The 13,134-nt window shown below is 36.4% G+C and overlaps 1 protein-coding gene across 1 annotated transcript in view; it reads right to left on the minus strand.

Moving 5' to 3' along the window:
* Positions 1–7,996: 7,996 nt before the first annotated feature.
* Positions 7,997–13,134, minus strand: part of POSTN (periostin) — a 47,724-nt gene continuing 42,586 nt past the window's right edge. Inside the window, exons 22-23 of the mRNA XM_042783133.1 lie at positions 9,166–9,207; positions 7,997–8,034 (exon numbers count right to left, since the gene is read on the minus strand). Coding sequence (XP_042639067.1) covers positions 7,997–8,034; positions 9,166–9,207 — 80 coding nt within the window. The remainder of the gene's footprint in view (positions 8,035–9,165; positions 9,208–13,134) is intronic.

Raw genomic sequence — 13,134 nt, forward strand, 5'->3', positions numbered from 1 at the left:
TATTTGTCTAACTGGTTTTGATCTTCCACAGAACTCAAAGACAGTGTACTATGAATAGCATGAAAATAAAATTTGAAAAATGGCAACACATAAGGCAGTATCAAATCCCCAATACAGATTTTTATTGTCAAGGTGCTATTTATGTAAGATCAAAGCAAAAAGACACTCATGCATTTTCTCACTAATGTCAGGAAATGCTTAAAGATAACAAAATACATTAGTGTTCCTACTCTTGTTTTCTTATAAACAGAAGTTGAACAATTTTAACATACTAAGCACCTTGATCTTATTGGCCAAAAAACGAGATTGCATAGCCATTTGTTACATAGCCATTTGTTGCCTTTTTCCCAGATGCCTTGACACTGCTTTGTATTAGAAACTATGCATTAATACAAAATTAGTACAAAATATTTAATGAATTCATGGTCCTGTTGAGGACACCATAAATGCTATACCAAAATCCCTGGCTTCTTACTACTAACGTGTTAAACAAAATGAAATCTACATACTTTTAAAAATAAGATAATTGAGCATGTAGATTTTTCTTTTAGCTATTGTGCATTATCATTTTCAAAGTAGTATCTTAGTAGATAAAGTCTTATGAAGTGTCTTTTCCTTATATACATGGTTTGACTTCTTATCACTTAAGTGGTGACATCTCCTGGGCTGAGGCAGTATCACTACAGAAGTAGATAGCCCTATCTACCCGGCAAAATTGTCCCTTAAATATGATGGCAAAATTAGGATATTTCCAGATAAGCAGAAATTAAGGGAATTTATTAAAACCAGACCAACCTTACAAGAGATACTAAAGAGAGTCCTTTGAACAGAGAATCAATAATAGCAAACAACAACTGACCATTAATACACAAGATGACATAACCCAGAAACCAATATAGCTATGGAAGTACCCAAAATAAAATAAGTTTACAAGATTGTAAACAGGGAACTAAAGACATCAATTGGCAAATGAGGAAAACTACAAAACAAAAAGAGGTAAAAATAATGTAGTTACAGAATTTTTAAATGGTGAGGAAGCCAAGAGAGTTGCAAGATAGAATGGACTGTTCTAAACTCGGGGAGAAAATTATAAATCACAGGGTAACCTCAAAGAAAAATGATAAACCTTCACATCACAATAAAAAACAGGACAAGCATAAATATTTAGCAAAGACTAAAACAATAGCAACAAAAGAAATGATAGCATGATTCATAAACAAAATGAGTTTAGCACAGAAAATTATATGGAACAAAGAAGCCAGGAACACCACTAAAAAGCACATAACAAAATGAGAGCAACCAATTCATACTTGTCAGTAATTACACTGAGTGTTAATGGATTAAATGCACCACTTTAGAGACAGAGGGTAGCAGACTGCATAAGAAAATATAACCCACTGTGGTACTTCAGTTTGTGTGTCAACTTGGCTGGGCCTGGTTGAATGGCTGGGCAGCTAGATGTAGTATTCCCCATGATGAGACTGGTAATCAATTTCATGGTGGAATCTACTGTGAGCAGCTGAGTAGCTGCCTTAGGGAATGTGGTCTGCTTCCTGTATATAAGAAGCAGCTTTGGAAATGGTCTCTAGCTTATGGCATGCTTGGATCCTGCATGTAGCCATGTCATTGTTCAGAAGCCTGCCATGCTCTGCCAACCCTGGGACTTTCAATGGACTTAAATTAATGGCCTGTCATGTGGTTTGGTAACATTGGGACTGTGCCATGTTATTTGTTGACCTTGGGCTTGTTAGCTTCAGCAGCCAGTAGCTGCCTGATTTAAGAGGTGTTTCTAACTTCAGTGGGCTGGGAACAAGAGGCAGAACTGAGGCCCAAGGTTGAGGGGCTTTCACCCAGGCCCTAGAGCCTGGCACTTTGAACTTGGACTTAAAGCCTCTAAAGTGTAAGAGAATAAACTCCTCTTTGTTAAGGTCATCCCATTTGTGGTATATTCCTGTCAGAGTGGAACTAGGTAACCAGAACACCCATCAATATGCTGTCTAAAAGAGACACACTTTGGAGAAAAATACAAAAATAGACTAAAAATCGAACTTTTGAAAAAGGGAACCAAGGAGAGCAAGAGTGGCAATATTAATTTCTGATCAAATTCACTTTAAGACAAAAACCACCATAAGAGAGAAGGAAGGGCATTATATAATGATTAAAGGATCAATTGAACAAGAAGATATACCATAATAAATATCTATAGACCCAACAAAAGAGCGCCTGAATACATAAATCAGACTTTAACAGAACTGAAAAGGCAAATAGATGAGTCCACAGTCATAGTAGGACAATTTAATATACCATTTTCAGTGAAAGAAAGGAAAGAAAGAAAAATTAGAAAGAAACTCAACAAAGATGCAGAAGAGCTAAACAATACAATACATCAACATGACCTTATAGACATCTACAGAGCACTCCACCCAACAACAGCACAATATACATTCTTTGCCAGTGCACATGAAACAATTTCCATGATAGACCATATGTTCTGCCATAAAGCAAGCCCTGCCCTCTCACTCTTGGGCACTGTCTATGGCTTCATACCACTGACTCACAGGAACAAGCAGCCCCACACTCCAGAACCAGGTTGGTAAAGGCCTGGCTCTTTGAAATCTAGGGCTGTGGTGATTCCTCCCCCAAAGGCAATGGTCCTACCCTTTTAAGCTGAGGCAACTCTGCTTCCTTTTCCTTGGTCCCTCTGCTTCTGCCGATTAATGCCAGAGGCAACCCACTCTGCTGGAAAACTTCCTGCCCAAAAAGCAGTTGGCTTTCTTGCTCTGTAGGCTGGCCAACCTGCTACTCCATCTCATGTCAGTTTCTTTTACCAATTAATGCCTGACGGCAACCCACTCCACAAGGAAGCCACCTGCACAATGGCACCGGCTTTCTCCTCTGTGGGCTGGTAATGCTGTTTAATGCCAGTCTCTGGCCTCTGCAACTGCCATCTTTCATGCTGGTCTCTGCCAGTATCTCTCTGCCAGTGTCTTGGCTCTGCTCCTGCCATCTGTCATGCCATATGCTGAGGTCTCTCTGCCAGGGTCTTGGGTCAAGGATGCACTCCACTCCTGTTTCCACATTTTAGGAATCTGTCAGAGCAGCACCCTACTCTCTTGGTACCAAATTCTGTTCTGGTTACCTAGTGTTGCTCTGACAGGAATATACCACAGATGGGATGGCCTTAACAAACAGGAGTTTATTCTTACAATTTGGAGGCTTTAAGTCCAAGTTCAAAGTTTCAGGCTCTAAGGGCTGGGTGAAAGCCCCTCAACTTTGGGGTTCAGCTCTGCCTCCTATTCCTGGCCCACTGGAGTTAGAGACTTTTCTTCACTCAGACAGCTGCTAGCTACTGAGGCTGAAAAACCCAAGGTTGACAAGTAAAAAGGCACAGTCACGATGTAACCAAACCACAAGGCAGGCCATTAATTTAATTTATTATAAATCCCAAAGTAGGTAGAGCATGGCAGGCTGCTGAATGACATGGCTACATGCAGGGTCCAAGTGTGTCATGTGCTAGAGACCATTCCCAAAGCTGCTGCTTATATACAGGAAGCAGACTACATACCTAAAGGCAGCTACTCAGCTGCTTGTGGTAGATCCCACCATGGAGTTGTTTGCCAGTCTCATCATGGGGAATAACTACTACCAACTGTCTAGCCACTCAACCAGGCCCAGCCAAGTTGACACACAAACATAACTATCACAACACCCTCCTTAAGAAAGACTGGATAAGAGAAGAAATAAAAAATGAAATTCAAAAATTCCTTGAATCAAACGAGAATGAAAACACAACATACCAAAATCTTTGGGACACAGCAAAAGCAGTGATCAGAGGCCAATTTATAGCAATACAAGCACACATCAAAAAGAAGAAAGAGCCAAAATCAACACTTTAAACCAACATCTCCAACAATTAGAGAAAGAACAGCAAGAAAAGCCTAGAGTAGCCAGAAGAAAGGAAATACGCCAAAAATAATAATAATAATAAAAAAAAACAAACAGAAAGTAGAAGACAATAGAAAAAATCAAGAAGACTAGAAGTTGGTTTTTGAAAATATTAATAATAATGACAAACCACTGGCAAATTAGCAAATGAAAAGGGAGAGAATACATATAACAAGAATAAGAAACAAATTGGGCAACATCACAATAGAAGCAGCTGAAATAAAAAGGATAATATCAGTATACTATGAAGACCTGTACTCCAACAAATTTGAAAATGGAGAAGAAATGGACAGATTTCTAGAAATACATACAGTAATGTGTTGTCCATGATGGCAAACATTGATCTACCAGTGGATAGATGGGTGGATAGGCCAAACGATTAGGTATGTCTATGCAGAGGATAGTGTGCCCCTGACCATATATACGGTTGGCAGACAGTGTTTCTACAAGTGTATTTGTATTTTCTGTAAGTATTTCCAGGTATATAGTAGAGCTAACAGGGGACAAGTTTGTAGTCACTTCTTAGACACAACCAGCTACCCAGAGGGTGCAAGTAGTTGGACCTGTGGGCTTGGGACCATGGTTGTAGGGGACATCAAGCTCAATCGGCATAACAAACTACAGAAAAATGTTGTTCCATATCCTACTTTGGCGAGTAGTGACTGGGATCTTAAAAGCTTGCAAGCTGCCATCTAGATGCACGGATGGGTCTCTCCTCGTCCAGAGCAAAGAAGAATGAAGATAACCAAAGGCATATGGAAGCAATTAGTCCAAGAGACTGGTACACCATGTGATCCACAGCCTGTATGACTATGAGACCAGAAGAACCAGATGGTGCATCAACCACAAGGAGGGGAATCTATGTAGGAGATCCTGGACAGAGTGGGAGAACAATGTGGAACAAAACTCAAAATCATAAAAAAAAAAAAAAAAAGGACCAAGTTTGCTGGTCTGATAGAGCCTGGTGGAACCCCTGAAACTATGGCCCTTAGTTGCTCCTCAGGTCTGGAATTGAAGCCACTCCTGTGGCTTCCAGCCAAACAAAAGACAGGCATATGAGCTGAACATTTACATTAGGTAGATACCCTCCTTGGAGAGATCAATCATGGGAGAATAGAAGGGCTGTGTATGCACAGGGAGACATCTCTGAAGAGCAGAAAGGAAGGATACAGGGAAGAAGTGGCTATGGGGAGGAAGTAGAAGGAGAGCTGTTGCATTGTGGAAAATTGCAGTCAATATTATGAGACAAAATGTATATGAGCTGCTGTATGTAAAATGAATTTGCTCTGTAAACTTTCACCCAAATCACAATAAACATTAATAATGATAATAATAATAATAATACATGTCCATGTAGGGGGTTTATACTCTCAGTTATTATCTCTTTTTTATGCTTTTTAAAATATAATTACATTGCTTATGCCAGCCATTACATATAGTACATGCAAGGCAATGGGAGCATACTTGTGAAAAGCACATAGATTCCTTTCTTGATAAGGGGATATGATGTCAATGCTTTAAGTAAAACAATGTATGGGATACATAGGAAAGGTCAAGGACCTGAAAACATGAAGATATATGGAATTTGTTTAGAGCAAAAGGACCCCTGGGGTAGTGCAAATGGTTAAATACTTGGCTGCTAACTGAAAGGCTTTGGATGCAAGCCCACCCAAAGTTTCTTCAGAATGGAGGCCTATAGTTCTATTTCTGAAGAGTCTATATTGAAAAGATTATAGTCTATAATCTATCTTACCACTGCCTCCTTATGTAACCATCTTCTTTGAAGCATCTTGGGAATATCATGGCAGCACCCTTCCAACTCAGATTTAAATCTAAGATCGCTACTGGAGTATTGAGATGGTAGGACATTCTATTTTCTAGCATGGGCTCCAAATGCTAAATATCAAACCTACCACTGTCGTGGACTTGAGAGCATTCTGGAAAACCAAAGCTACGGAGCAGTTCTTCAGTATTGGACATTCTTGGAATTTTATATCTCATTTCCTCACCTTGTTTGAAGTGATTCTTCAAACAGAATCACTACTTTTAGCTACCAAAGTGGCTTTTAAGGCCTTTTAGTACTGCATTAGTATGAAATCTATTTTTTTCTCATTCAACCTATGTATCTATCTATGGTCAAGGCTGATAACATCAATGTGGCCTCTCAGTTTTACAGACTCTCAATGGATGTCTTCCACCTCATAGAAGAATTTTGTTATACTATCACCAGCCACCCAGCCATCTGTCAGTTTGTTGTGCTTTGGTGACTTGCATATTGCTTTATGCTGGAAACTGTGCTACCTGCATTTCAAACACCAGTATGGTCATCTATGATGGACAGGTTTTGGTGAAACCTCTAGACTAAAGTAGACTAAGAAGAAAGGCCTGATGATCTTCTGAAATTAGCTAATGAAAACCTTATGGATCACAATAGAATACTGACCAATTCACTTAGTTTGTACACATTATTAGAAGGAATCATTGCTGGAGAAGGATAGTACTTTTGGTGACGAAGACGTCCAGTGAGACCAGTCAGTGTGATGGACTGGTACAATAGCTAAAATGGTGAATTCAAGCATGCTGGTAATCATGAGGATGGTATAAGACCAAGCAACATTTTATTCTATTGTACATAAAGTCACCATGAGAAGGAGTTGACTCTATGACCCATCTCTCTATCTTCTATCTATCTAATCTACCTACCTACCTACCTACTTATCATGTATCTGTCTATCAATCAATGAATCTATTTATCATGTATCTATCTATCTACCTATCATCTATCTATCTACCTATCATCTATCTATCTACCTATCATCTATCTATCTATCTATCTACTTACCTACCTAGCTATCACAAATTAATTTCTTTTTGGCTGTGGATTCCACTCCCTGAATTCTTATTTCAACCTCTCCAAACTAAGGATGGCACTTTTAGAGATTTGGGTAGATCAAGCCAATCCCCATACAATTCCAACATAAATATTATCTTCCTCACCTCTGCCATAAAATGGATTCCTATGTTACTTCAAATCTTGATTAAAGGAATCTCTGTGGATCCCCACCCCAGATATATTTAAGTAATGCATCATTTGCATTGTGTAGTGCTGTTTTTACTTCTATTATTATAGTCTAGAATACATCATGAATATTTGGTAATTTGTCTCTTTGAGAATAGGAACTGTGTCTGATTCATCTTTGAATCCTTACAAATTAACATTGTTCTGGTAATTAGCTGATGTTGAATTATTGCTTCGTTCTCTAATACTTCTTTGCATAACATCATAGTTTTATAAATTCAAGAAATACTAAATTCATTCAATTTCCTTTAATGAATATTTGTTACAAAAATGGAGGTATAAAGTCTTGTTCCCAAGTCCAAATTACTTATTAATTTAAACCTTGAGTTTGCTGAATTATCCAAAATAATTCTCTTTATACCCAAAGAATGGTCTTATTGAAATGTTTGAGATAAACATACATACTACAAGAAGGATATGACAAACATTTCAAGAGTATAAAATTATTTGTAAAAATAACCTAACTTGCTGGTAATCCCACATGGTATTAGAAATGTGCAAAGCATTTTCATGTAAAAGGCTTTTAGTTTATGTATGTGGGTGTTTTTTTGTTTTGTTTTGTGTTTTGTTTTTTGTTTTTTGTACTAAGCACCCTTTTTTATAACTTAGTGTTCCATGGAGTGGTAACTTTTTGCATGCATTTTATCTCCCCATTACATATAGGCTTATAATGGATCCCATGAGAAGGACTTTATAGAATCCAAAAATATCTAGAACTTTTAATGTCAAGATATAAAAACCTGTAAGGTGCTTTATTTCCCTCAGTTCCTAACCAATAGGAGGATAATCTCACAATTTCTTTCTTGTTTCTCAGAAAAAAAATATTACATTTGCACTCAAAATTGTTTCATGATTGCTTGTTGTATCAATGACTCTGAAGTTTCTGACGTCAAAGTGGTTCTTATAATTTTCCTTTAAGGTCAAGTTATTGATTTAGGATTTTATCAATTTTGGTGTCCGGTCTCTGGATATTCACTGAGAACGACCTTCCCTTGATCGTCTTCTAGATCCTAATTAGAAAGAAGAAAGAATATACAGATCTTAAATATGCTGCAACTTTAGAGTTTAAGAATATCGTAATTCTGTACATAACTATCTTTAACAAAGTCTATCACTTGTTATTATATGTTTTACTGTTATCTTAATATTCAGCTTATAGTGCAATGTCACAGTTTGATGAGAAACATATGAAAAAAATAAGTTCAAACTAGGTAATTCTGATTCTTTAGAAAATTTGGATGTTTAGAAGAAATCCCTGATACAACTTTCAGTTAAAAATATTTTTGCAATTGATCCTTTAACTACAAATGTCTATTACACATTGGAGCAGTTTAAAGTCAGGTATGCCTATAATGGGTTTATAAGTTTTGCAACTTCTTGCTAGTATGAATAAGTAATCTCAGAAATTTAAAAGTTATTATTCCAAGATTATTATTTACACTAAATTCCATGAGGAAAATCTTTATCTTTGAATCTATACAAATGTAAGATAATCTAAGTGAAAAACTCAGAAAATACACATAAGTATAATTATGAAGAAAACTGGACTGCCTGTGCATACACATAATCTATACATTTTATCAAAAGCATTATAAGTAGTTATATTAACACTTTTCTGTGTGTATACATTTCAAATTTACATATATCTCAAAATGACATTGTCTCAAAAAAATCCATTTTTATAGTGATCAGGTCAATATATAACTTACTTTTGCTTGCTCAGGCATTCAATAATATATTTTTAACTAGACTGTGCTTGATTGTTCTTTGTTAGCAGCCTAAAGTCTGCCCAGAGATGCCTTGGAAGAAAGGTCTAGCAATCTACTTTCAAAATATCAGTCATTAACGGCCTTATGAAGCACAACTCCGCTCTGACACACATAGTGTTGACATGAATCAGAGCTGTTTCCACAACAACTTGTTTTTGTTATTCTTAGATTCTACTAATAATGCAGGACATGAGCAACTTATTTTCTGATTCTTATTATCAAAATACTTTACCTCAAAATTGACTAACTTTTCTCCCCGACCAACAATAAAATTCAATAAAACATGTTAACATACTCTATTTTTTGTTTATTTTTTCTTAACACAGCAAAACATGTGTCATATATAAATATTAGTATAGTTAATACACTTACCTTGAACTTTCTTGGTGGCTTGTACCTTCCTCACAGGTGTGTCTAAAATTAAATAGTTGTAGTTAGAAATACTTTGAATTAATTAGAAATTATGTCTGAAATCACACAGGAGACTGTAGTTAAGCAGAAAAGTATAAAATTTTACATATATATTACTTAAGCATGTAAGTTTTCTTTTGGAGTAGTAAATGTTATGATTATGAGAAGTTTTCATTGACAGTGGACAAAAAGACATCTGTTTTACATATAGCATAATGAATGTTTACTGTTTTCAAAACACATTTTTCATTATGGCTTTTGAACTATTTTGGCATTAAGTAAATGGTTTACATGAGTTTTTCATCCTTTTGTGAGAAGTATTACTTCCCATCATTTTCCTATTTTGCCAGACAACTCCACTTGTAATATATCAGACTTCTGCCTCTGTAAAATTCTTGGCATTACAGATCAAATAGTGATTATCTTACAGTGCATGAGGACAACAAAACAACATTTGCTGTAGAGAAAAAAAACTACTGAGTAAAAATGAAATTAAGAGGTTTTATTCAGAAAAAATTACATATGGATGTAGGAAAATACCAGCCTGCATAAATGAGAACTGATAACTCCAACTAACAACTTCTAACTAAAGCAGATAGAGTCCATGCAATAAAGAAATTATAATACAGTTGCTTGATTGCTTGGTCTTTGTTTGAGGTCCTAAAGAGATGGTTAAGGGTAGAGAATAGGCTTCTATTGAATAACTGGATATAGAGAATCACGGTCATTGATTTGAGGTTTAAGATTTAATCTTAGTCACATAGCTTTCAGGTGGAATCATAAAATGTCCCTGGTGGGTGTTTACACAGCTTTAACCAGATGTCTCAGGAGTGGGTGAAAACACCTCTTGTTGCCAACATCTTATTTCCCCAAAACAGCTTCTTAAATAAAATTCTTGAAAAGGGGTCTGGGAAACTTTAGATAAAGTCATTCCAAACCCTTTCAAGCAATTCTCTTTATCTCATATTTGTCATGAAAAAATAGGCTTTTGGCCCATTTTATACGAAAAACTATATCAAAATTCCCTTCCACAGAGTGCATTTCTTTTACATCCTGGCTTGACTATAGAGGGAAATTACTTCTTAGTTTTGATAGCTTCTAGCAAGTAATACAGCCAGATAACAGGAGTTTGTAAGGGGAACTGACTTTCAGTCTAAATAGATAAGTAAGAATAGTCTAATTCAGCAAGAATTGCATTAAATTCAACCACTCAGCTTTGGTCAAAAACACTTTATGAATTTCTCCTTTACACTCTAGAAATGTAACAGTAAGCAATTCAGGAAATATTTGCCAGTATCTCCCAAAATGTATTTCCAATCTTACAAGATAATTTTAAAAACTAAACTAGTTAAAAATAACAATATTTTCATGTTTTTCAAGTGTTTCATAATTACATGAATTATGTTGTTGTCATTGTTGTTATAGTTGCAAAGTATTTCTTAATTCCCTTATTTTTCTTTTAATTCACTGACAAGATCACTTGGCTGGCCTAAGTTTCCATTTTCATCACATTGTTGATGGGCATATGAGATCGAAGAGTACATTTGATTCCTACAGTGACCATTTTTCTGCTTACCTTTATTTTTCTCCAAATTTTGACTGCTCAGACATTTTTTTAAAAAAAATATCAGTTAATTTGGGCAACTAAATCAATATTTTTATATTGTATTTTCCATTTTCTGGAATCCCAGAAAAAGTAAGCATGTAACTATCACCATAAGTAATTTTAACTGTAGGACACCAAGTAAATTAAAAATAAATAAATAAGCAACATTTTTTTTAATTTTGAAGAAATTTGTTCATATATAGATAGTTCGTTTCCAACATATCATTTTCCCCTCCCTTTATATAAAGTGTATAACTATTTACTACACCCTATTAATGCCGCAATAAAATACAGAACTACAGCAAATCTCATTAGACTGGATAATGAGAGAAAGCTATAATATCAAAATGCTTCATGTCGAGTGGTGCTATCTTTAAAAGAAGAGCATTATTAAAGGCAAAAACTCAGGTTTGCTACACTTGGCATTCTGCTATCTCAAAATGAAAGATGCAAAATGAGGAAAAGTGACTCGTTATCTGAACCATTTGGCACAAAAAACTTTACCCAGAATATATTCCTAAAACATGTGAAGTGTTTCAGCCCAATTATTTGCAAGTTTCTACATTTTTACAATGATATGACTTGGGAAATTTAAAGCAAGCATGTTATATGTTACTTTAATGATCATGCTAATGTTATTTGGAGATAATACTGATGTTGTTTTTGTTGTTGTTAGGTGCCATAGATAGTGTCCAACTCATTGCCACTCTATGAACAACAGAACAAAACACTGCATCTTTACAAAAGAGGTCTTTTGCAGCAGATTTGCCCAATGCAATATGTTGTCTGATGTCTTGACTGCTGCTTCCATTGGTGTTGATTGTAAAACCAAGTAATATGAAGTCATTGGCAATTTCAATCTTTTCTTCATTTATTGTGATGCTGTTTATTGGTCCACTTGTGATGATTTTTGCTTTATTTATATTGAGGTGTAATCCACACTGCAGACAGTAGTCTTCAATCTTCACCAGTAAGTACTTCAAGTCATCTTCACTTTCAGCAAGCAAAGTTGTGTCACCTGCATATCACAGGTTGATAATGAGTCTTCCTCCAATTCTGATGCCACATTCTTCTTCATATAGTCCAGCTTCTCAGATTATTTGCTTAGCATACAGATTGAATAAGTATGGTGAAAGGATACAACTTGACACACTCCCTTCCTGGTTTTAAACCATGCAGTATACCCTTGTTCTGTTCAAACAACAGCCTCCTGGTCTATGTGCAGGTTCCTCACGAGCACAATTAAGTGTTCTGGAATTCCCATTCTCAATGTTATCTATAATTTGTTATGATCCACACAATAGAATGCTTGGGCTGACTATGTGCCGAACACCAGTCCAAGTGTTAACTATGAGAATTTACTATGAATATTAACTATGAGTGCTAACTCAGGTTACATAAGTAACACTACTATCTCTACTATTTAGATGAGAAAACAAAGCAGGAAAGAGTTATTAACTCAAGATAGTTGCAATTTGAGCCCAAATTGGGAGACAGTCTACACCCAGATTCACTCCATTCCATGGAAGTCATGAATCTTAAAGAAGTTATATTAGCAGATTTGCCAAAAACTTTCAAAATCGCTTTTCTCTTTTGTTCCCGTCTCCATAGCCTGATGTTCTCTCTTAATTTTTCTAGTTGTTGTAGTTGTTAGGTGTCATAGAGTCGTTGCCAACTTATAGTGACCTTAAGTAGAGCAGAATGAAACACTGCCAGCTCCACGATCTTTGCTATACCTGAGCCCATCGTTGTAGCCACTGTGTCAATCAATCCATCTTGTTGAGGGCCTTCCCCTTTTTTGTTGACCTTCCACTTTACCAAGCATGATATAATTCTCCAGGGAAAGGTCCTTTCTTACAACATGACCAAAGCAGGTGAGATGAAGTCTGGCCACTCTAGCTTCCAAGTAACATGCCAGTTGTACTTCTTCCAGGACAGATATTTTGGTTACCTCTGTGCTGCTTCAACAGAAAATACCACAAATGAGATAGCTTGAAGAAACAGGAGTTTATTCTCTTACAGTTTGGAGACTTTAATTCTGAGTTTAAAGTGCCAAGCTCTAGGGGCTGGGTGAAAGCCACTCAACTTTGGTCTTCAGCTCTGCCTCCTGCTCCTGGCCCACTGAAGCTGGAGGCTTTTCTTCACTCAGCTGCTGGCTGCTGAGGCTGACAAGCTCAAAGTTGAAAAGTAATAAGACACAGTCCTGGTATTACCAAACCACACAGCAGGCCATTAATTCAAGTCCATTAAAAGTCCCAAGATTGGCAGTGCATGACAGGATCCTGAACAATGACTCGGCTACATACAGGGTTCAAGTGTGCCAT

This window comes from Orycteropus afer, unplaced genomic scaffold (genome assembly GCF_000298275.1).
Source record: "Orycteropus afer afer isolate SDZICR_OR568_19922 unplaced genomic scaffold, OryAfe1.0 scaffold00691, whole genome shotgun sequence".
Classification (NCBI taxonomy): Eukaryota; Metazoa; Chordata; class Mammalia; order Tubulidentata; family Orycteropodidae; genus Orycteropus; species Orycteropus afer.